The sequence below is a fragment of the Schistocerca cancellata genome, chromosome 5 (assembly GCF_023864275.1).
Source record: "Schistocerca cancellata isolate TAMUIC-IGC-003103 chromosome 5, iqSchCanc2.1, whole genome shotgun sequence".
Classification (NCBI taxonomy): Eukaryota; Metazoa; Arthropoda; class Insecta; order Orthoptera; family Acrididae; genus Schistocerca; species Schistocerca cancellata.
In genome coordinates, this window is record NC_064630.1 from 532,848,848 (window position 1) to 532,875,675 (window position 26,828).

General features: G+C 42.4%; 1 protein-coding gene across 1 annotated transcript in view; it reads left to right on the top strand.

The window, feature by feature from the left end:
- LOC126187736 (uncharacterized) overlaps nt 1-26,828 on the top strand; it is a 587,768-nt gene that overhangs the window by 542,025 nt on the left and 18,915 nt on the right. The window contains exons 6-7 of the mRNA XM_049928985.1: nt 10,290-10,421; nt 24,907-25,094. Coding sequence (XP_049784942.1) covers nt 10,290-10,421; nt 24,907-25,094 — 320 coding nt within the window. The remainder of the gene's footprint in view (nt 1-10,289; nt 10,422-24,906; nt 25,095-26,828) is intronic.

A 26,828-nucleotide genomic window follows, 5' to 3' on the forward strand; every position in this document is an offset into this window, starting at 1 on the left:
TGTCGAAACATTGTCAGTTTCTCCAAAGTGGTGACTAATATATGTTACCACATTTTCAAGACACGAGATATGCAATTCGAGTCACATGAGGAGATTCTGGATAAAATACACAAGTTCCCTAAAGAACATTTGAAACATAGAATGAACTAAATATATTTTACGTTTGTGATTCAAAGTCCAATCCATGTTTGACAGCTTACTCGGTCTAGTCTAGGCTGTGAATATTTGCAAACCAACACAGAAATTTTAAAAATTGCTCGGAGGTTACTAGATGACCACTGCTAGGCAACTCGTGGGTAATCAAAATTTTGTACATGGCTGCACTTTCAGAGACCGTGAATAGTTACAACTGAAAGAAAAACAGCCCTCAGTCACAATTTTTAACAAATTTATCTGGTTTCAACACTGTTAGGAGTGTCTTCCTCAGAATTTAAATCAAAGAATGGTCTATATTCTACAAATGGTCATAGAATTATGACTACAAACGTATGATAGGGTATAAGTACAGAATCATTGTGAAAGACTGGCAGTACTTATATGTCATTTATAAAATAATAAATATGCCCTTTATTATTTTATAAATGACATATAAGTACTGCCAGTCTTTCACGACGATTCTGTACTTATACCCTATCATACGTTTTTAGTCATAATTCTGTGACCATGTTTTAGAATATAGACCATTCTTTGATTTAAATTCTGAGGAAGACACTCCTAGCATTGTTGAAACGAGGTAAATTTGTTAAAAATTGTGACCGAGGACTGTTTCTCTTTCAATTTTCGTGGATAATCATGCTTAAAAATCGGAGGGAACCTGCTGAACTCTTCACTTTATTAGAGTCGTAATTCATCTGGCTCCACGACTGAAATTGCTGGCTTGTGGCCTCCTAAAGGCAGCAGAGCGGAAAGATACTCTACTACACCCTCTCTGTTTTCGTACACAGGACCAGCGTAAGGAGTACTGTAGTGACGCTGGCGCCACCTGTCTGACTTGGCGTCCACTGCAAGCCTGAATGCTGTTGTTGACGTCTGCCGGGTAGGCAACCCAGCTGACATGGACGTACCGAGTGACGGCCTATCCCGTAGGATACAGTACCTCCATACACACACTGAAGCGCCGAAGAAACTGCTATGGGCATGCGTATTCAAATACAGAGAGATACGTTAACAGGCAGAATACGGCGCTGCGGCCAGCAATCCCGAATTAAGACAACAAGTGTCTGGCGCAGTTGTTAGATCGGTTACTCTGCTATAATGGCAGATTATCGAGATTTACGTGAGTTTGAACGTCGTGTTATAGTCGAAGCACGAGCGATGGGACACAGCGTCTCCGAGGAAGCGATTAAGTGGGGACTTTCCCGTACGATCATTTCGCGAGTGTACAGTGAATATCAGCAATCCGATAAAACATCAAATATCCGACGTCGCTGCGCCCGGAAAAAGATCCTGCAAGAGCGGGACCAACGACGACTGAAGAGAATCGTTCAACGTGACGCTGCAGATTTCAATGCTGGGCCATCAACAAGTGTCAGCATGAGAACCATTCAACTAAACATCATCGATATGGGCTTTCGGAGCCGAAGATCCACTCGTGTACCCTTGATGAATGCATGACAGAAAGCTTTACGCCTCGCCTGGGCCCGTCAACACCGACATTTGACTGTTGATGGCTAGAAACGTGTTACCTGGTCGGACGAGTCTCGTTTCAAATTGCATCGAGCGGATGCGCGCGTACGGGTATGGAGACAACCTCATGAACCCATGGACCCCGCATGTCAGCAGTGGACTGTTCAAGGCTAGTGGAGGCTCCGTAATGGTGCGGGGCGTGTGCAGTTGGAGTGATATGAGACCGTTGATACGTCTAGGTACGACGCTGATAGGTAACACGCTGTGAGCATCCGGTCTGATCACCTGCATCAATTCATGTCCATCTTGCATTCCGACGGACTTGGGCAGTTCCGACAAGACAATGTGACACCTCATACGTCCTGAGTGGCTCCAGGAGCACTCTTCTGGGGTTAAAGACTTCCGCTGGTCATCAGACTCCTCAGACATGAACATATCTCGGATGCGTTGCAACGTGCTGTTCAGAAGAGGTCTCCAATCCCACGTACTCCTACGGACTTCTGGCCAGCCCTGCAGGATTCATGGTTTCATTTCCCTCCAGCACTAGTTCAAACGTTAGTGAGTCCATGGCACGTCGTGTTGTGGCACTTCTGCGTGCTCGCGGGGGTCCTACACGTTATTAGGCAGGTGAACCAGGCTCTTCAGTGCATATAAAAATGTTTGTATGTATATGCATGTATGTTCCACATCTCCTCCTAAATCACTGGATCGATTTCAACCAAACTTGGTACACGAATCACTTACCGTCTGGAAAAATCACTATGGTGGTAAGAAGTACCTACCAATAAAACGGGTGGAGATTGGGACGAAAAAGCGGTGTAGCCCACGACGCGTGAATAGCGGTACTTTAGTCGCCGTGTATTTGAGATGAGAGCACTTAGTGACTTGCAACAAACTTTACACATAATTTTAAACTCTCACGAAACTTTTTCTCCCTGACATGCCCCACAAAATTATGAAAGGAGAAAATTTAATAGCTAATTACTTTTTCGCTGTTCATGCAGTAAAACCGCCGCGTGAAGCACGACGTTTTTGTTTATTACTTCTTTACTACTACCGGAACGCGCGACACATTTTGACCACAGTACTTACATATGCTATTGGATGTACCGGTAAAATATATCATTATCAGACACATAGTTTAGGAGCTATGACGCCATAAACATTAAGCACGTGAAAATGTAATTTCTGGGCGAAATTCAGCTATGACGCCATAAACATTAAGCTCGTGAAAATGTAATTGCTAGGCGAAATTCACTAGAGATGCAGGTGAAATATGTTTACAAATACGTCAGAAATATGATAAATATACGTGAAATACAAAGAGACGGGGAGGAGCAGATGAACAGAGAGATGGGGAGGAGAAGATGAACAGAGAGAGGTGGAGGAGGAAATGGACAGAGGAAGGGAAGAGGAGCAGATGCACAAAGAGATAGGAGAGGAGGAATTGGACGAGGTAAGAAAAGAGCATGAGATGAACAGGGAGAGGTGGAGGTGGAGATGGACAGAGGAGGAGGGGGGGGGGGGGGAAGGATGAACAATGAGTTGGACAGAAAGAAGGAGAAGGAGGAGATGGACTAATAGCAGACTGGAATAAATACACACCTGGGCAACGACGGGTACTTAGTATTAAGTATTTTTATCTATTAACAATAATAATAATTTGTTTACGTTGCTAAATAGTACTATGCTTTAACATAATGTCAAGAGACAGCAATTGGAAAGCGTAAGCCGGTCTCTGTGGCCGAGCGGTTCTAGGAGCTTCAGTCCGGAACCGCGCTGCTGCTACGGTCGCAGGTTCGAATCCTGCCTCGGGCATGGATATGTGTGATGTCCTTACGTTAGTTAGGTTTAAGTGTGCACCTACAATAGTTCACTAAGTACTAGAACTTTAGACACTGTTCCGCAAACTACTGGTATTCAAGCGTGTAAATGAGGTAGATGCTGTTCTTTTTAGTCGTTTCCGCCTACGTTTAGTCAGTTCCTGTTTTTTCCCCTCGGTGGAGGTTGTTTCCCTTTCTGTCTTTCCTTACTCAGCTTCCTGTGCTTTGCCGGTTCTGCCTTTGGACTCACGAACCGTGTCGGATTTGTTATTCACAGCGGGTAGGCGAGTCTGTGGATATGCGCCCTACCTGGCTGGAATGTTATCTGTCAGGCCGCAAGCACATCCACTTGAGCAGGCCCCAAGCAGGCACGTAAGTAAGAGTGAATAATGAATGGATCACGACGAGGGTCATGGAGGGATATATGTCCTTCAAAGGTTATTTTCCCCACATTCGTCTGTCACAATTTCCGCACTCTCACACTGTAATTATCGTCTTTACGCAGGCGACCTTCGATTACACCTGCGCGATTCGCCAGAAAAATTTAAGGCACCAATAAACTTGAATAATAAACATCTCAATTCTGTTTACGACGTCGTCAACAAAATACCTTTTAAATCACTATCAATTCCCCATCAAATCACAAGACATTCTGTGTAGAGAGAAATCGACAATGGATAACGTGCCTCGTAATTGAAAAGTTACAGACTTTCCACTTTCTAATATAAACTAATGCCTTATCCCCTGAAATAACAGTGGCTCGGTTTTCACTTCGTATTGAACCAGACCTCTAAATGTAATCTGCCATAATTTACTGCCCAAAGCCTTCAACAAGTTTAAGCCCTCTCTCTTTTTTCCTCTTTTTGCATTATATTTTTATAATATATATATTTCAAGTGTTTTAACCTGATGAGGTAAGTGTCTTCAGGCCTTGTTTTACATCGGTCCGAAGTTTACACATAGGAAACATTTGTATTGCCGTTTAGTTAAATAAAGACAATGATTAGAATATTAAAAATAATAGTCAGATGTTAAAGTTATTTATTACATACCTTTTGAGATGGTTTTGTTTAGAAAGTTAACTATTTGGTATCGGGTTTCCTTGAAAATAGATATATTTGAGGATTCTGCCTTCAGGAAAGGACAATTTCTTACTGGTTATTGTTTGGCCATTCATTTTTTCATGTTATACCATCAGTAGGAAATCTCTGTTTTACTGGTAAAAATAAATAATGTTGGATAAAAATACATGCAGATTACGATTATGTTTATCAGATTCACAAACTTTTTCTACCAAACATATGCGAAAATAATACATTTGTCTCTTTTGTGTGTTGCCGGTGATATATCTAAAAAGTTTGTCATTAGGAAATAATTACTTTTTTTACACTGCTTTACTTCCTATGAAAGGCAAAACTTACGTTTAAATTGAGAACCCGGGCGCTTGAGCTATTTTCTCATTTTTTAAAGATAGGTGGCTACTCCAGTATAAAAGAAGGTCTGAATATCTTTGGTTACCTTCAACGAGGGTCATCCATGGACGTTGAAACTATTACGATTCCATTTTGCCCTTCTGTAGCATCACTGAAATATTATCTCTCGTTTTCTTCTTTCTCTCGGTTAATTCATTTGAAGTGCATTATGGAGGAGTAATTTTCTAAACCCAGATTTATACTTTCCGTTGTATATGTAAATAGCATAAGGCGATTGCCACAGTGATTATATTGAAAAATCAGCGGCGACTTACTTGCTCTGTCGCCAATGATTTCATTATAGACGGGGAATCAAACCCCGAAAATCCTCGTCTATGTCTTCAATATTTCTTCAACGCAAGCACACCGGACAAAAAAGTTAATTCCTTCGAGAAGGTGTCAAGGCAGTACCGTTTAGTACCGCCTCTACCCTTCATAACGAGCTTATCTGGTGAATTAGAGTGTCCAGAATTCTTCCAATGTACCGTGCCCAGATGAAGTCACTCATTCATGATTAGATCGTTAAGAGCCACCATTTTGACAGGATGTTGATTGCCACGTTTCAACCGGTTCAAAATAAAGCCAGACATCTTAAGTGGAATAAACGTCGGATGTTTTAGCGGACCAGCAGAAGTGCGATAGAGCGCCCCAGTGTTCGTCAAACCAGGGAAGAGCCCTGTGAACGCTCTAGTTGCTGTCATTAGGATACTCATCTGGAAGGTGTCAGAAAGGGCCACACGTGGTCAGCGAGAATGTTGAAATAACCCAGATCATGTTCACGGTAACCTGAATGAGTTGAACAAGATCAAGGTTGGTAAAACACTACCAGAACATCACAGTAACACCTCTGGCTTGAGCCAGTCCCTCCATACACTGCAAGTTAAACGCTCTTTGGGGCATCGGTCCACTCAACGTCTCTTACACCTTGAAACATAATAGTTGCAAATTGTACATCACTCCTTGTACGCACACTGTTCATTCCACGCTGGTATAACAAAATGGCTCTGAGCACTATGGGACTTAACATCTATGGTCATCAGTCCCCTAGAACTTAGAACTACTTAAACCTAACTAACCTAAGGACATCACACAACACCCAGTCATCACGAGGCAGAGAAAATCCCTGACCCCGCTGGGAATCGAACCCGGGAACCCGGGCGCGGGAAGCGAGAACGCTACCGCACGACCACGAGCAGCGGACGCTGATATAACAAGGCTTAGTGATAGAGACCTGGGCTACCGTTATCAGCAGAATCGTTGCGTCGTTTTGTCGCAATGTTTCTACAGGTTTCCCACTCGCCATCTTCAGGAGAAATGTTGCGTCAACTCGTCGCCACGATTCGCCTGACAACCCGAGAGAATTCCACCAATGAAATTCGCCGAGACAGCCTGCATTCCCGTTTATGGACTCAGAGATCTCGAGTTCAATCCTCAGTCAGTACTTCGATTTTTATCTATCCATTATCATTTTTCGTTTCTGGAAATATTTGCTGATGTGAAAAAATTCGGAATTGCAGCATGGGAAGGAGCCCACGTTAACCCTTAGGTTCACCTACAATTGACTGACGAGGGGAAGGTCTGACATGTGGATCACCGATTTTCATCAAGTTTTGCAAGGATGATCTATATTGAAAATAGAGGCACAACTGTTTCGACTTTTTGCTAGGCATTCCCTATTTTTTGAAAAAAACGAGGTCAAAGCTGATGGAAAATAGTAATTTGATGCTATATACACCGAAACATTGTCTAAAAATAAACATCGATGTGGGATCAAAAGTTAATAATGTTCGAGTTACTGACGCTTTTATGTTTTCGCGCAGTAGCTAGGATACTCGTGATTCTATGCAAGGTCGGTGGGCGAGTGGTCAAGGCAATAGGCACCAAACTGCTGGCCCGTATTCGATTACTGATAATAGCTTTATTTCATTAGATATCTTTTTAGACTATCCGATACTATTCTGATAATGGGAATACTTTTCCTTGCTTTCTTGAAGCAAAACATCGTGAGGTGTGATTAGTATTCAAATAAGTATATATAATGAATTTACAGCTATTTTCATCGTGATACATAATACAAAAACATACATAGAGTATATAATTGCATAATCCTAACTGATCGTCTCCTCGTGAGCCTTCTCGTAAACAATGAGGTGAAGAAACCCAGCCGGCCGGGGTGGCCAAGCGGTTCAAGGTGCTACAGTCTGGAACCGCGCGACCGCTACGGTCGCAGGTTCGAATCCTGCCTCGGGCATGTATGTGTGTGATGTCCTTAGGTTGGTTAGGTTTAAGTAGTTCTAAGTTCTAGGGGACTGATGACCTCAGAAGTTAAGTCCCATAGTGCTCAGAGCCATTTTTTTTTTTTTTTTGAAGAAACCTACCATAGAACTAAATATTTCTCGCACAATGTGCAACACGCGAACGAAATCTCTCCGCTTTGACATGTTTTTCGGAACATTGTTCGTGGAAAACATATGTAATTCACGTTCCTACTAACAAATCTCGATGCATATCAAGCGTACAAAAGCATATCTTGAAAGACAGGGATTGGTTATGGACGAACGCATGAATTTTAATAACATCCGCCCTATCTTGTAATTCTCAGCTCTGCTGTAATTTCCCTTGATTTTGATGTGGTGAGATGAAATTCTTTACCTGTCGGAAAAAAATAAACGTCACACAGTTGACAAAGGTTACAGTGGTATCATTTTCACCGTGCAAGTCCGTTGAGCATTGTCATCTAGGAAAATATCTATCGTAGTGCGTTAGCGTGTCATGTATCACTACGAAAACAACGGTCAGTACGTTATTTATACTTTTTTGATTATTAATCAGACCTCCCTATGTTTAACTTCAAAAAATGGCAAAGAAAGGTATGCCCTTTATCTGAATATTATCAGATACACCGAAGAAACATCGAATGAAGAAAAAAAAACTGCGACTGATTCTCGAACACGGATCAGCAGTTTTTCAGTCTAACATCTTGACCGCTTGACCACTGTACCGATATACTGTACAAAATATTAAAATATGCGACGAAAAGTCAGACACGTAATAAAGTAAAATGAAAATAGTAAAAAACTCTGAAAATGTGCGTGCAATGGTAATTGATAATAAAATGAAATAATGATGGTACAAACAGGCTCTATAAGATAACTGTATAGTATCTATGTGCTAATACATTATTCTTTTACTCGTTAACGAAAGAAACTAAAAAGACCAGTGTTATTACTCACTCTCTGTTCTAGTCTCGAAGCTAACGCACGCTAAAGCGGCCATTGTGCATTGTAAGTTGTAAATTTTAAATAATATATGGTAATTTATGCTGATTGTGTATTTTTTCCTTCGTATGTCTAGTGACCTTCATGCAGAAATAAAAATATTATTTGCAAGGTTTTCAGCACGCTGGATAAACGACAAGAACGGTCGAACAATCGACCATTCATGGCAGACATCTTGCGTAGGAAAAATTTCGTTATAAATTTCATTGCGTTCCGTCATCAACGGACGCATTAAAAGACTTGCACCATAATTATTAAGGAAAAGAAAGCGAATGTATTGTTTTATATTGTATGAAAGTAAAAACTAAGAACATTCCCCCGCTTCTCGGCAAGACGAAGAATATAACGTTAAGAAAAAGGGAAATACCTTCTTTCAGTACAAGGTTTCTTTTAATTAATTTTCACCACAGTAAAGATATCCTGCAGCAATACTTTAATGTGATAACACGACATACAATCCCTGAGATTATGTTTTTTTTATTCTTTTGTCAGTATGAACGCTCCACGTAGACCTTAGTTTTAACAAATGCTAAAAGTGTCTCACGCAATGCTCTATTAACAAGGCGGTGAGTCGCGCGCTGTTCAACAATCAGAGTTCAGAGAATTATTTTGCGAAAGTATAGATTCAGGTCCAACATAGTATCATGATTTTTTCTTGTGCTCTATTCACGCTCTTGCCGGGCGTAAATATCAGTAACGTGGTACAATCTTACACTCTTTTCGTCACATTCGTTGAGTACACCGTAAGTATACTTAAGACGGTGTACAGACCTGAGCGGTAGCGGCACACCACCAATCTCGCTCTGCTAGACGCACAGAAAGACAAATACCCTAGCTACATCATGTAAACACAAAAACGTTAATAACCCGAACATTATTAACTTAGGAGCCGAAATCATATTAATAAAAAACGTTTATTTTTAGACGATCTTTCGATGTGTAGCGTAGAAAATGCGATTTTTCGTCATCAACTTTGACCTAGATTTTTTTCAAAAACTAGCAAAAAAGTTGAAACGCATGTCTCTTCATTTTCAGTACAGATCGTTCTTGCAAAACGAATCTGTGACCCACGAGTCAGACCCTCCCCTTGCGAGTAAATCTGAGGAAAGCAATGGCATACTAACTCCAACGAGGCCAAGCGTAATAATGCACCGTAGTGTTCCAACCAACCTTCGGATTGGTGATAGCTTTGGCTTTTTCTTAACGAACACAATTGTGTCTTGCTGTCATTCTCTCACGTCTCCACGCCGACCCATCTCAATCCGCTGGTAACGTACGTCAGTGGTGGAGGTCGACGCGCCCCCATGGTACCAGTTCTACACAATCTTCTACGTTCCAAAGCCACCAGTAAGATCTTTTACGTCGGCTATGTCTCTGTAAGTTCATCTATATACACATGGTTGAGGGATCTCGACTGTTAAATACAAAATGTTGAATAAAATCTCTTCAGCCGTCTAACTTTACTGAATTATTTTATTTGAGCGACTAGTTTCAGCGCTACTTGAGTCGTCAAGTGATGATCGAAGGGATCACTGTGTCAAAAAACTGCGGATACCACTCACTGAATGCTGGCCCCTATTTTGACTGGACCAGAGGTGGGGTTCTTCCTACACGTCGGCTAGGGGGCCTGAAGATGAAGTAATACAGCTCTGAAACTGGTTGCTCAGATAAAGTAACAACTGGAAATTTAGAAGGCTGAAGATGTTTTGCCGGCCACAGTTGCCGAGCGGTTCTAGGCCCTTCAGTCTGGAACCGCGCGACGGATACGGTCGCAGGTTCGAATCCTGCCTTGAGCATGGATGTGTGTGATATCCTTAGGTTAGTTAGATGTAAGTAGTTCTAAGTTCTAGGGGACTGATGACCTCAGATGTTAAGTCCCATAGTGCTCAGAGCCATTTGAACCATTTGAAGGTGTTTTTACTCTGCTTTTTTAATATTATGTCTGGTGAGAAGCTAGACAGACAGCTCATCAACTAAGATCTTGTTTTGCCATATTTTTAAGCCGCCTTCCATGCATGGTTGAGTACTGTTACGATTTACAGATGTGTTTGTGGCCTGACTGTACAGCTGTGTACGGCGTGTGTTTGCAGGGCTACTCGTGCGTGGACCTGTTGAACGCGGGCATGCGCGACTCGGGCGTGTACTACCTGCAGATCCGGGGCACCACCTACTGGTTCCTCAAGGTCTACTGCGAGCAGGAGGTGGCCGACGGCGGCTGGACCGTGAGTATCGCCTCGCTCTCTGCCTGCCCGCCCTATAAAATATCGCCTCACTCAGCTCCTAATTGTCTTAGCTGGCGACGCGGCGCAAAAAAGCTGTGCTACAGTAGCCTTATGTCCCTAGCAAACGAGACGTGTAAATTTCGATCGTATAAATATTAAAAGACGTTTTTGCGTGTTTTCACTGAAATATTATCTCTATCTGAGATGATGACCCTATTTACTAAGCAAAAACGTGTCTGATAGTCGGATATTATGCATTGTGGTCCAGAGTTGTATCAACCGTTTATCCTGTGTCTGAATATTACGACCGCCTAGAGTTAAGATTAAGCTGTAAGCTAAAAAAAAATTATACATATTTATGGCCGCCAAAATTCCATTAGCACTATAGAATTGCTGTTAATTCGTGGAAATTGCATGTAACCTAGAAGCAAGAACTGTGCCTCCACATATAATGTATATTTTATAACGTGGTTTCCTAAAGCGTCAACTAGTGTTAACCACAAAATTCTCTGGTAATATTTTACGAGCTCGCCTCCACTGTCGAGGTCACCAGCTCGCAGGTATTCGACCCAGGGCAGCCATTTTGATACCTGATGGCGCTCTGAGTGATAACGCCCAGCCAGCTGGCTGTCCTCGGAGGATTGGGACATCCCTTTATCTCATAAAGCCATTTTCAAGTTTTTGTGCAGTAGATTCCATCAAAATGGATTTCGGCCGGTTCTAAGCACTCGTAAAATCACATAACGGTGATAAATTGTAGAGTGTTGGCTGCTTTTGACAAATAGAGACCTGTCACGAGATATACCTAGAATAATAGTTATATAGCATACCACTTGCAGTGTGAGATCGAATGCAATATGTGTAGCGACAGCACTGGCGGCGATATGTCACTGTACCTGGTCCAGTACTTGTAGATGGTATGCTAGTGACTTTTCACCTAAATAGTCTTGGTTTCATGTTTTTAATTCTGAAGTCTGACCAATAGCATATCGTACGTCACGATTGTCTGATTTTAGGAATGTTTTAGGAAAGGTAAAGGCATGAGAGATGCAATCTAAGAGGAAAAAAATGCGGTCAGAAGCCCATATTAATAAGGGAGTGAGAAAATGATGCAGTCTTTCGCCACTGCTGTTCAGTCTATATATCGTAGGATCAATTGTGGAAGTAAATGAAAGACTCAGAAGCGGGACTAACATTCAGCTAGAAAGGATATCAATGGCGAGTTTCGCTGATGACATTGCTATCCCAAGTGAAACTGAAGAAGAATTATAGGACATATTGAATGTAATTAACAGTCTAACGAGGAGACACTGTGGATTCAGAGTCATCCGAAGAGAGACTATACTAATGAGGAGTAGTAGAAATGAGATAAGTGGTAAAACGTAATATCAGAATTAGGGACCACGAAATATTCGAAGTGAAGGAATTTTGCTATCTTGGGAGCAAATAACATATGACAGATGAAGCAAGGAGGACACAAAAAGCAGACTGGCACAGGAAAAAATGGAGTTCCTGGACAAGTGTACTAGTATGAATTATCGATCTTAATATGCGGCAGAAGTTTCTGATTCTGGAGCACAGCATTGTGTGAATAGACTGTTGGAAAACCATAAAAGTGTGAATTGCAAAGTAGTCATGAGGGTTACATGGAAGAAGAGGACTGAAGCGTTTGAGATGTGGTTTTGTAGGAGAATGCTCATAATTAAGTGGAGTAATAAGAAATGAGAAGGTTACCTGCATAATCGACGAGGAGGGGAACATGTAGAAAAGATTGGCATGACAGTATGATAGGATATCATTTAAGACAACAAAGAATAATTTCCTTGCTACTTGCAGGATCTGTAGAGCGTAAGAATTCTTGAAGGACATAGAGACCGGAATATTTCCAACGAACAATTGAGGACGTAGGTTGCAAGTGCTACTCTTAGATGAAGAGACTGACATAGGAGTGGAATTCGTGGCGGACCGCATTATACCAGTCAGAAGACTGAAAAAAAAAAAAAAAAAGCGAATGCTTGACCTCGAACGAAAGTGTGAAAATTTTGATGTATTACACACCTAAAACATATGAAAAGGGCTTCGCAGACGAAACTGTGCGATGTTGAAAGCAAAATAAAGGACTGTTTTAATACACAGAATAGCAGCCAGTCTTGGTGAATGTTATCATTCGGATAAATTGTGGTGGCTATCACCCCCGTGTTGCGCAGGCGGTAAAGAAAAGATGCGGTTGCGTATTGTGCAGTACTTGGCCACCCGGTCTCCATTGTTTTCTGCAACAACAAAAAAAAAAAAAAGAAAAGAATTAAGCACAGTGCACAGATTTCCTAATTGCTTTTGCCGCATTACCGTTAATCGAACTTTCCCTCAATGCTTGAACACAACATAACGGCAATATTAAATAGAAAACGCTTTCGTGAAGTTCTTATTTTGTTGCTCGCCAAGAAAGTGTTTTCCATTTAATTTTACAGTAAGCGTGATCTGTAATGTTAATACAGCGGCCATAAGTATACAAGTATATCCCACTGTCGGTGCACTGACATCCCGAGGTAAGTAATGTGGCAGTAGCATTCAGTGCATGCATCAGAGTATGTTTCCGCCTTACATATAAAAATTTCGTTTCAAATTTCCGTACTTAAAATGCCTGTTTCTGTTCGCAGTTACGATATCTTTGCAGCTATTGCCTCTAACTCCGCAGTGCGAATGAAGATCCCTGAAAGCTAGCACCGCTTTTGCCAGCTTTCAAGCGCTGAGTACGTACGGCTGCCACAACACTGATTGAAGGCCATTCCTGCCTAACAGCGCAGCAACACTGAGACGTTCCCTTAGAAATGTAAACTACACTTCCATCTTAGCCAAAAAGCTGCGTTACCTGATACTGTGAAATTTATCCCCCATTTCAGCCCTCGTTTTGTGCAGTTTTATCGTGCGTTGTGTGAAGGCTCAGGCTGCTGAAAGATAGAGAGCAGGCAAAATCAGTGAGCTACCCCTCAAACGACAGATGGCCGGAGAACATGAGAATGAAGCCGATTCTTGGTAAAGCGTGCATAGAAATCTGCGATTCACGCGTCAGCATTGGCACCAAGAACATAACTTTGATTATTTATATGCACGGTTTGATCACGTTTGTGCAGAGTGCCAACTATGCTGATGACGGTATCCACACTTACGGCTTCCCAGTTTTGATTTCAGCAGCTCTAATTACACACTGAGAGCTTAGTTAAGGATTTCATTAAATGTTAGAATATATAACTTTGAATTGAACCGACCAATTATGGGCACGCCCGGAGGAGGGGAGGGGGAGGGGGGGGGGTCAGGCGCGGAACTGTAGGCTAACTCACTACATGGTCTGCGACTAGTTTTCTGAGAGACAAAACTTACGTACGGAGGATGTTATGTTGTTTAGCGTTGGAGTGAATTGTTAATTAAAACTGCCTCGGGAACATTTATGAGCGTTTATATACGTCAACAGACTCGTGTTATGACAGTTGTTACATACAAGTGGTAATTATACTGTACATAGCGATCTTTGATGCAAACCGTAATACTAGACTGGCTCGTAGAAAATGTTCATTATAACATCGTTTGCAGGTTTTGAGACTGAAGTAATGAAAAAAATCACACGGCATCCCATTATTTGTAACTTTTATTATCTTAGTGTCGAAATATTCCAACACGTTATTCCAAAGATTTACTGTTTAATACTTGCACGTTAAGATCTGTAGTCGGCGGAGAAGAGATCGAATGGGCACAACGAGACGTGCATAGAAGAGATGAGGTAAGCATACTTCTTCCAAGTCACGCTAGGAGACTATCAGGGGAAAATGCTGTACCTCCCGAAATGCTCACCATAGCCCTCCACACGCAACAATCCGCAAAGAACTACTTGCTCTCTTAGTATATCCGAATCAATAATGTGTTACGACAAGAACGTTCTACAGAGTGTTCCAAACCGATATGTTCAAATTAATACAGAAGACAGACAACATCAAAACACATATATTTAATTATGGTACTTATAGTCCCTGACGGCAGTTTCTGATGCTAAGGACGATTTACACAGAAGGTAGTCTAGCACGCTAATTACAGCAGTGACATCCACAGGAACTGCTCGAATACGCGATCATTGGCCTATATGCACGCCTTACATCGTCGGACCATTGACTGTCGTGTGCGTTCGAAGATTTTTCTTATGTCGGCAGTGTTACCAAGAGCTATGGAAATTCTAGCGACAAGGTATTCTTCTGTTTCCACAACGGCTTCACACATCAACTGAGGTGACCTGGATGGCCAGGCCACAGGGCCACGTCGGCCAATCCATCGCTGCCGAAGTTGGCTCTTAGACGATTCCTCACAGCAGTATTGAAATGGGCTGGCGCCCTATCGTGCTGCCTCTGCCTAAATTTTCAGAGGTACATCCTCCAATAGCTGTGCCAACAGATGTTCTACAAAGATTCCCCATCGCGCCGGAAATACATCCTTTGTCTAGCAGTCTAACATCCTCGAGCAGTTCTGGCAACACATGTTCCACAAAGATTCGATATCTACGTCCGTTGAGGCGGAATGGAAGAATGTGTGGTCTGCTCAACAATGCCGGCTCACACATCAACACCAAATCTTTGTTGGTGAGCACGAGGTCGAGTACCTCGTGGATTCCCATGTGCCCAAACACGCGAATTGTGGACATTTGAATTTCAGTGCACATTCCCAGTCAGTTAAACCGACACAACAGCTTTCCTCAGCACCTCGTAACAAAATGTTCCCTAACATTACAAGTTAACTTCAGGGACCATATGTTCCTTACCGAAATGCATTAATTTGAACGAACAGTTCCGGAACACCCTGCATATCTCATCCTAATTAGTTACTTAGTTAGGAGGGGATAGGAACTGCTACAACAGGTCGCCGCAGACGTGCGAATCAACCACGTCAAGCCCGGAACTACAGAGTGTCCTAGAAGTTCCTGTACTCTTATGTTAAACCGTTATGATGTACACTCCTGGAAATTGAAATAAGAACACCGTGAATTCATTGTCCCAGAAAGGGGAAACTTTATTGACACATTCCTGGGGTCAGATACATCACATGATCACACTGACAGAACCACAGGCACATAGACACAGGCAACAGAGCATGCACAATGTCGGCACTAGTACAGTGTATATCCACCTTTCGCAGCAATGCAGGCTGCTATTCTCCCATGGAGACGATCGTAGAGATGCTGGATGTAGTCCTGTGGAACGGCTTGCCATGCCATTTCCACCTGGCGCCTCAGTTGGACCAGCGTTCGTACTGGACGTGCAGACCGCGTGAGACGACGCTTCATCCTGTCCCAAACATGCTCAATGGGGGACAGATCCGGAGATCTTGCTGGCCAGGGTAGTTGACTGACACCTTCTAGAGCACGTTGGGTGGCACGGGATACATGCGGACGTGCATTGTCCTGTTGGAACAGCAAGTTCCCTTGCCGGTCTAGGAATGGTAGAACGATGGGTTCGATGACGGTTTGGATGTACCGTGCACTATTCAGTGTCCCCTCGACGATCACCAGTGGTGTACGGCTAGTGTAGGAGATCGCTCCCCACACCATGATGCCGGGTGTTGGCCCTGTGTGCCTCGGTCGTATGCAGTCCTGATTGTGGCCTCACCTGCACGGCGCCAAACACGCATACGACCATCATTGGCACCAAGGCAGAAGCGACTCTCATCGCTGAAGACGACACGTCTCCATTCGTCCCTCCATTCACGCCTGTCGCGACACCACTGGAGGCGGGCTGCACGATGTTGGGGCGTGAGCGGAAGACGGCCTAACGGTGTGCGGGACCGTAGCCCAGCTTCATGGAGACGGTTGCGAATGGTCCTCGCCGATACCCGAGGAGCAACAGTGTCCCTAATTTGCTGGGAAGTGGCGGTGCGGTCCCCTACGGCACTGCGTAGGATCCTACGGTCTTGGCGTGCATCCGTGCGTCGCTGCGGTCCGGTCCCAGGTCGACGGGCACGTGCACCTTCCGCCGACCACTGGCGACAACATCGATGTACTGTGGAGACCTCACGCCCCACGTGTTGAGCAATTCGGCGGTACGTCCACCCGGCCTCCCGCATGCCCACTATACGCCCTCGCTCAAAGTCCGTCAACTGCACATACGGTTCACGTCCACGCTGTCGCGGTATGCTACCAGTGTTAAAGACTGCGATGGAGCTCCGTATGCCACGGCAAACTGGCTGACACTGACGGCGGCGGTGCACAAATGCTGCGCAGCTAGCGCCATTCGACGGCCAACACCGCGGTTCCTGGTGTGTCCGCTGTGCCGTGCGTGTGATCATTGCTTGTACAGCCCTCTCGCAGTGTCCGGAGCAAGTATGGTGGGTCTGACACACCGGTGTCAATGTGTTCTTTTTTCCATTTCCAGGAGTGTATATTGGAGAACTCGCCTATAAAAGACTACGTATGTAGCAGATCTGTATGTACACCGTCGCATTTTAGGCAGAAATCTATGCATCTCCATAATATCCTTCTTCACATTTTGTGCAGCGTCTCAGTAGCTTTGCTTCGAAAGCCTCTATAATTTTGCGTCATTCTTCATTAGTCCTGTACTGACGCTGATGAACGTGTGACTTGATTACTTCCCGATACTGTTGAAACACACTCAGTACAGTGGCCTCGAAGCTGTTCATCACGGACCTCACACCCCCGAATACGGTGTTCTGGAGCTCGTTCCTGCTGAAAACACACATGATCACTGATTCCTTTGTCTTCGAGCTGAGGCATTAATCACATTTGCAACTTGTCCAAATAAGAATTTACATTCAAGTAAACTTCAAAAAAATAGACATGAGAAAGGTATCACTTGATACGAGTATTCCGGCCCATACCTATCACTGGGTGCACTCCGTTCCAACTCTTGCACATAATGCGAATTTTACGTAGACCAGCAAACCGCATTTCTCCTGCGTGAGCCGAGATGCATCTCACATTCATCAAAAAGTACTATTCTTTACGGAATCACGGTATTTCCGAATTGTACGAACAAAGCACAGCAGAATGTAACTGACTACTCCATGCTATTGAGAAATAATTCGTTCAGAAACGTAGATCTAAATCCTTTCGTTTTCAAATCATTTTAATGCGTCATGCGTTGTTCATCGCGGTACTTGAAATTCAACTGCTCTTTTGCCAGTGGATTTCATTGGTGACCGTTCAGCTGACTGAGCAACGGTGAAAAGTCAAGAGGGGTAAGGGGATTTCTCGGACGTCATCTATAGTACAGCACATTCGTGCCAGCCTCCCATGAAATGGCAGGTCGTGTCACAGATGTTGATACTCGTATGTTATATATTATATCACAGTATTAACTAAGTTTAATCTTTCGGTTTTTTTTTCCTTTTCCGTGTAATCCGAATCCAACTATTTGGTTCCACGTCTTGTCACTAGGTTTTTCTCACTGCAAAGAAAAATCAGTTCCTTCCACAGGCTGAGGTTAAACACGTGATGGTAGAACAACATCAAACTGTAAGCACTGGTACAGTTGCTAAATAGTTTATTTACAGTTTGGTTTTGTTGTGCTATAGGTCGCAGAACGACTACAGCATGCGGTCAGTACTAAGGGAGCAATCAAGACGCATCTAAGTCTTTTTCTGTTGTTTCTTTTTCTTTCACCAGTCTTCTGACTAGTTTGATGGGGCACTCCACGACTTCACGTCCTGTGACAAGAGCAGTATTTGCTCCTTGAGTCCTCAATTACTTGTTGGATAGTTTTTGTGCTCTACCGCGCTCTCCAGTACCATGGAAGTTATTTCGTGATATCTTATCCCATGTCATATCTTCTTTTCCCTTCTTCTTGTCAGCGTTTTCCATATTCTCCGTTCTTCGCTGATTCTACGGAGAACTTCCTCAGTCTTCATCTTCATCCTTGTCTTCCATCCGGTTTAACCCCAGCACTTCCTTCTTAATCTTCGTTCACAGCGTCAGAACTGTACCTCTGGTGACCTTACCTTTCCAAAAGTCAAATTGATAGTCATCTAATGGATCTCAGTTCACTTTCCATTCTTATGTCTATTATTCTTGTCAGCAACTGTGATGCATGAGCTGTTAAACTGATTGTACGTTAGCATTCGCACTTCCACTTCCGTCTTCGGAATTGAGTTGATGATTTTCTTTCCGAAAGTCTGATGGTATAGCTCCATTCTCATAGATTCTACAAACGAACTTGAAAAGTCATTTGGTTGCCACTGTCCCCAATGATTTCAGAAATTCCAAAGGAATGTTACCTATTTCTTCCTTCTTATTTGATCCTGAGTCTTCAAAACTTCCTTTAAACTTGGACTGTAACATTGGATCCACATACGCTCCATATTGACTCCCATTTCTTGTTCCCCTCGTAGAGACCTTTAATGTACTGTTTCCATCCATTCAGAACCTCTGCGCTCAAATGTGGAGTCCCATCACAGTCTTCATTTGCTGCCATTACTTTTAACTGTAATGAAGGTTGTTTTGGCTTTCCTGTATGCTGAATCTATCCTTTCGATTGACCAGCTGAAATATTTCTTCGGTTACCCAAGATTTGCACCTATGTTTGTTTGACAAATATCTGTGACTTCCTCTTTGCACCTATGTTTATACCTATGTTTGTCTGACAAATATCTGTGACTTCCTCTTTAACTGACTCGCCTATTGTGGTGTTCACTATCGCAGTATCTGCAGTCGAAGACTTCAAACGCACATCAGCATTTCTCAGTAGTTCAGTATCCCTTTCCACATTGATTCTTCCAGACGATTCTCTTAAACTTTAGCCCATTATCATCAGTAAATTGTGAACTCTATATCTGGTCCTGAGTATGCCTTGCAATAACTTATTTTGCAGTCTCTCTGTCACCATGATGTAATCCAGCTGGAATCTTTCTGCGTATCCAGGCCGTTTCCATGTATATCTCCTTCTCTTGTGATTTTTGAATAGTGTATTCGCTGTTACTAGCTGAAATTTACTGTAGTACTCAGTTAGTCTTCCACCTCTCTCATTCGTACTGCTGAGCCCATATTCTCCCGTAACTGTTTCTTCTATTTCCTCCTCCTTGGCTACAAGACTTTCATCTCCTTTTACATATTGTATTACTCATTCCGTGTCCTCACCTGTATCTCTCCATCAACCACTTGTGATGTCAGCACGTACCATATACCTGAATTACTGTTTTTGCTGTCGATTCTGACGAAAAAGATACTATCACTGTTCACAGTATCTCACTCTCTGCGCAACCTTGTTACTCGTGACGATTCCTACTTCCGGTACATAATTTTCTGCTTCTGTTGATATTACGGAATACTCGTCTGAACAGAAATCGTTATCTTTTTTCCATTTCGCTTCGCTAGCCGCTATATCTAGACTGAGCCTTTGCGTTTAACTTTTCAGATTTTATATCTTCCCTACCACATTCAGACTTGTGACATTCAGCTGTCCAACTCATACAGTTTTAAAGTTTAGTTGGTTATTCAGTCTTTATCTCGTGGTCACCTGCCATACAGCAGACTCTTTTCAGTTGAATGAGACTAATCCAGAATATTTTTCCAGTTTAGAGACCATCACCAATCATTTTCAGTTACAGGTCACATGTCCTGCTGATACACAAGTTTTAATGCAGTCGTTTCCATTGCAATCTGCATTCTCAAGACGTTGACCATTTCTGATTCTTCGGTCTTTTAAGGGCAGTTTCCCACTCCACGGGCGAGAGGGTGCCGTGAAACTCTGCTCTCTGACTCGGCCGTTGAGAGAAAGAGGGTGACTTCTCATGTCGAAAGTCCTCGGCCCCCACTGCTGATGTTGTTCATTCAAAGTTTGAGCAGCCGCTAGTATTGACCTCTAGTTCCAGGACTTCTTGATTATAAGCCAAAGGTGCTCTTCCTAGAATATTACCGACTCTGTCGTATTAAAATGTGTTTTTGTAGTGCTGAAACACACAGAGTAAAATTGACGCTAGTGTGAATGCATAGTCAATGGTATCTCATACTTTGCAGACGACTGTGCTCCACAAAGAAGGAAAGTTGGAATCGAAGTATGAAACAGGCACCGCCCTTGCGATCTGGTGAGGCACACCCACGAGAAGCCGCAACATATGGCATAGAGGATAGCAGGTGGTCGACGACAGATGGCTTGTGCTGGGCAAGGTTGAGCACCGGCGGCCGCAAGACGGACGCTTCAAGTTCCTGGGCCGTGAGAAGCGGGAGAAACGGATCGCGCTATTTATGTGACGCTAACTGCCACTGGCATACTAACATTCCCAACAGTGACCAGTAACTGGCATTTAAATCGGCAGCTGCCGTCGCTCAAGGTTTGGGGCAAACCCATAGAGTAGCTGCGACCATATTCCCTCACCGTAGAGCTGACATGGGAAACTGCGTCACACTCAGAGATTTGCACGAAAGCAGATATCCGCAAATACGTCCATGAATATCCAAAGTGATAGTGATTTTGTGGGTAAAAGCCAGTTTCGTTGTGGATATCCAAAATAGTTATTACTTTGTAGACGGGGTCAGTTACACGATTTCCCCCAATTCAACTTTACAGACGGCCGATAATAGCGATTATTACCGTTTAAGTCATTATTACAATCCGAAATGTACGGATTACCACTATATTGTATTGAATGTGCAGAATTCTGGGAATGACAGATTCGTTGTTCACATCTAATAGGGCTAACGATTGAGAAATTCTCCGCACAATTACGTGTACATTCAGCTTCCGTCGTACCAGCAGCTGTTTTACATCTGGGTTCTTCCTGTTTCGTTTACATTATCAGAGGCCACTTATGTAATTAACGAAAGGTGGCACAAAGCGGCACTGAAGCTGTCTAGGACTCTTCATCCAGTTATATCTTCAGTTCATCATTTGAGCCCTGTTTGTGCATCACATACGACTTAAACAAGGTTCGTTATAAAATTGGTAATGCCACCAAAATTTCTCGAACATATTTACAAGTACACGATGGAGAGCTTACTACATTGAGAACCGTAAACATTAACATGATTTAACACTATTATTAATTAACGTAAGGTGACCGTATTCTTAGAAATCGAAGGTGGAACCAGTTTTATTTCTGCTCATTGCTCGGAATGGAATACTACTCGGTACATCATTTGAGCTTACAACCATTGAATAGTAGCCACCAAAAGGTAATATAACAAATATAACTTAAAACATTAGCACATTCATAGTTGTTGTATAATTACTAGTATAATACACTTTGTCTTGAAAAGATAGTCAACAGGACACAATAGATTTGGCCATTGCGTAGTTGATTGTGAAGTGAACAATGAACCTATTTCCCGCTCTATATGTTCTGCAATACTCACGCCACCGAAACACACACCGCTAAGAAAATCCAGCTCAGTAACACCAACCTCAGCGCAAGTATTATTGAAGGCCTCGAACGTGAACGCATTATCAAGCAGGTCGTGAACGTATTTCATAATACGGCGCGACATTGTATGTTAGTTGACGGATACAAAATTAACATAAAGCATAGATACTTTTATAATGATATAAATATTAAAAAGTTATACTGCAAATTGAAACCTAACATAAACGAGAATTTAATTTGATTTCTTAAAACCAGAACATTTAGGCGTCAAGCAGACGAGGACAAGGGGACTAGGCTCCAGAAATCGGAACCGTTCCGGCCGAATCAGGCTAACTGGTCAAATTAGCTAACGAAATTTGGCTAACGAAATCTATGGCTAACAGTTAACAATATGCAAGATGTGACGACAATTTGTAACAAAAATTAATTTGACTTCCAAATGTAATGGAAATATCCTGTTGAAACTTTCACAAATCCGTTTCAGGCAAGACAGAAAGTTGTATCTTAAGGAATGTACTGAGAACGTGACAGATTTTACTGTGTTAATACGCGGTCAGGACCGGACTCCACATTCTTAACCCGTGGAATGTTAATTGAGAGGTCAGACTTCAGCAGCGTACCCATGGAGTATAAGAATTTTACAATAATTTAATATGTATAGATACAAATGCGGATAAAAAGACTTGATCATGCAGATAAGGGAATTGCCGCTGCGGTTGGAGTGTCACGTACATATGTTTAATTTTTAACTATTATAATAGTAAATACAATATTGCTTGAGGGTTGTGTTTAGAAAAACCTCTTCCTTCACATTGCAGTACAGTCAACAACCAGCAGTATTGTCCTAAATTCATCTGCAAGAATAATTCAGCAGATCCGTTTGATTTAATTCTGCTGCCACATGAGGATAAGTACACCTAGTCTCTCGCAACAGTAGCAGATGTCTTTAGACTATTATTTTGGCGCTACATTAATACTCCAGCAAATATAGGTTAGTTCAACAACTGATGATAGTAACGAACAAAAGTAACAAGAAATTCTCTTTGTACCTTTTTGTTTTATTGATTATAACTCAGCGTTCCTTTACATCAAATAAACGTATTGGAAGCTCAAGAGCTGAATCGAAAATCCAATCGTTTTTGCTTAAAATAAGAGCAATCCCTGGAGCAGCCATAATTCGTACCGCTCAGAAGTTCATCGCAACCCGTAGGAGGAATGACGAAAGATAAGATCCTAAAATAAGCCCTACGGCATGGACTCGCACCAGCAATACAATGTCTTTGTCGACAGGGCTAGGAGTCATACACACAGTTCTAAAATTTCTTGAGAAAAGAAATTTATTCCTCAATAATCAATTTAATAAATTCAAGCACAGTTGAATTGCATACTACAAGGTGCAAATGCGGACAGTATTTTTCTTATCGGCGCTTACTCTGAAGGATAGAGTCTTATTTGTTACTTGTTACTGACACTGCAGTAAAATCCTGGAGAAAACTCTGCCGCTGCATCGATTACGAACGAAACTCCTATACTCGTCCTTTCCCTGCGGTCAAAAAAGTTTGTCGAAGAATTTTTCACCATATTGACGGTGATTATGGCTGGTAATTCCGTCAGTCTGTTTCCAAAGACGAAGTAGTAATCACGTGCTACACCATAAAAAGGTATATAGGAGTTAATGTAAAGAGCGAAAAACCTGTAACACAGTGGACGTATCATTACAATTCCAGAAAATCCACTCATGTACAAAGGGTGGATGAATGTAAAAATATGAGAACTCTAAGAATGTTGTTGCATTTCTAACAGCTTGACAAGATTAACTAGAAGAAAAAAACTGAAGACATGCTCTTCTGTTATCAGTGAGATTTTAAAGATGTTACTACTAACCAATAGTCAATTCTGAGATTACACTTACTACTAGAAAGAAGAATTATAGTATCCTTCAGGTTCTGTATAACTCGTTAACTGAGATCCACATGACTGTAGGAAAGAAGACGTGTAGTTTATAACATCTCCAAGAAATAAGTTGTCGTGACAAAATTACAAAATACAATAAGAGCATATGTTTGCGTTAAAAATATTTCCAAATGATTGTGCATTATATAAACGTAATGTAAAGCTTCTTGGATGACAAGGCAATGACAGTAGCATAAGAAATGTTCTCAAATGAGCAAATTTTTCGATGGGGGACGATAAAAGCGTTAAGATTCCCAGATGACCCATCAGGGGGACAACATCGATGACTTCATAATGCTCTTAAATGCAGGTGAACCTACAGTATTATTTAGAACTGTATTCAAGTTAAAGTTGTGAGGTATAGTACGTGTAGAAACAAGGGTAAAGAGCTACACGATAAAAATGGTAAGGCTACAGTCGACGAAATGAATAATTTCTATTGTTTAGTAGTCAGGGTAAAACATTATCACCGAACAAAGATAATAAACTGCGTAGGATAGTGAGGGAGAAAATCGCTCTTTTCAAGAGACGGAATCTGGCGGTCCCAATCATTGGCCTCGAAAAAAGCAACAAGAATGCCGCATTGTTTCTGGAGTGTAACACTTGTAGAGGTTGACAGAAACAACAGATAATTCACTGTAGCAGAAATTTGAGATATTTGTAATGTGGTACAACAGAACGATATCAAAAATTAAGACTGCACATAAAATGCGAAATAAAAAACAGCGTTAACGGATCATGCAACGATAACAGTAATTAACTTACACTTATCAGGAAAAGTATTCAGTTTCTCGAACATAATTTCCGGCATACAGAATTTCTTGATTTACAGTGGAAGCCGTCAGTCGTACATGAAATTATAGCATCTGCCGTCGATTACTAATGTCGTTGTTTGTAGTAGAAATGCAGAGCTGGAGAGACTACGTTATTGCCTAAGAAACAGAAGATCGCTGTAAACTTACAAATGTTTATAATTTGGTAGACAGATGCAGGTGTCTGCATCGAATGGAGTCTAAAACTATCGTTCTGATTCACATAAAAAATGAGATGAATTAAATACATCTACATGTACTAGAAAGGGTCGGTTATTCTACACATCCACGATTATCACCACCTGAAGAACAAAATATACATTTCTGCTCATAAGTCACGAACAATAAGATACGTTGATTGTGATATGTTGCAGGTGATTCAGCGGCGAGATGACTTCGGAGAGCCGCGAGAGAGTTTCAACCGTGATTGGGCTGACTACAAGAATGGCTTTGGCGACCCGGCCAGGGAACTCTGGCTTGGCAACGAGAACATTTACATGCTCACCAACAACGAGGACTACGTACTGCGAGTCGAGCTTGAGGACTTTGAAGGCAATAAGAGGTAGCGCTCAACACTCTGTTTACGTCCTACTCATAACAAAATCCACCTCACTGTATCTGTGTGTTTCTGCGGTGTAAGCGTCCATGTTATTGTTCATCTTTACCGAAAAGCTGGAGCTACAGCTATTCTGCACTTGACTATAGACTATGCACTACCTATCACAATGAGAATAACATTCTCTTGTTTGTAAATATTATTAATTATTACATTACGACAACTAGCGTTCTGAATTTTAACAGATGATTCTGTATCCATCAGTGTTCGTCAGTTGTTCAGTTTTAAATATAGAACTAACTTCACTTGCCGTATTCATATATAAACTGAATCAGTGACAAGTAAGTCAATCCTCAAAATTTAAAAATAGAAGCTCATGAAAGATGTGTCTGACAATTTGACTTCGTGCTTTGTAGATATTCCCCACATCATAATGAAAAGTAATGCTTATGAGCCATATAAGAAGCAACAACTAAAGTAAAGTATATATATGTATCCCACATAGTAAACAATACGTGTACCAAATTTGGTTGAAATCGATTGAGTGGTTTAGGAGGAGAATACATACAAGCTTACATACATGAATACATACATTTTTGTAGCATATTCGCTTTTCCCCCACAGATTCGCTCACATACATATTCGACACATATATTTGCACTTATTTCCTCCTCCTACTCCCCGTGTCCACTTCTTTCTGCTCTCCCCCCTCTCTCTGTCCACTTCATTCTCCCATAATTGTCCCTCTGTTCCTTCCCACTCTCTTTGTCTCTCCATCACCTCCTTTCCCTCTCATAATTTATCTCCTCTATCTGACAATATCTTCCTTCCCCTACCTCCATCCTCTCTCTGTCCATCTCCTCTGGCCTTTTACTTTTCCACCTGTCCACTACCTCTCTACACTTTCCATATGCCTCCTCCTTCTCATTTTCTCATCCCCACTCTGTCTGTCTCTCCATCTCCTCTGCCCCTCCCTTTGTCCATCTCCTTTGCCCCTTCCCTGACCATATATTCCTCCTCCTTCCCTTTGCCCATATTCTCATCCCCTTCTCTCTCCATCTCCTCCACCCCCTCTCCTTTTTCCACCTGTCCACTATCTCTCCACACCTTCCACCTCACTCCCTGTATCTCCCCTCCTCCCCCCTCCCCCTCTTTCTGGCCATCTCCTCCTCCCTCCTCCCTCTGACCAATTGCTTCTCCATCCTCTCTCTGATCATCCTCTCCTTGGATCTCTTTCTCTCTCATTCTTTCTCACACTCTTTCTATCCATCTCCTCCTGTGTCCATCTCCACACCTTTGCTATCTCTGTCCATCTCATCCTCCTCTCTTTGACCATCTTCTCATCCCCACTCTCTCTTTCTCTCCATCTCCTCCTCCCACCCCTTTATCCATCCCAACTGCACACTCTCTCTGACCATATATTCCACCCTCCTCTCTCTGTCTTTATCCTCCTCCTCCTCCTCCTCCTCCTCCTCCTCCTCCTCTCTGGCCATCTCCTCCTCTCTGACCATTTCCTCCTCCCTCTGCACTCTGGCAACCTCCTCCATCCCATCCATCCTCTCCTTGTGCCTCTTTCCTTCTCATCTTTTCCCACACACTCTCTATTCATCTCATCCTCCCCTCTGTCCACCTCCACCTCCCGGCTCTCTCTGTCCACCTCAGCATTCCTCCTCTTTCACAGTCCATATCCTCTCCCTCGCCTCTCTCTGGTCAGGGGTGCCCATCCACATATGTAGGCTC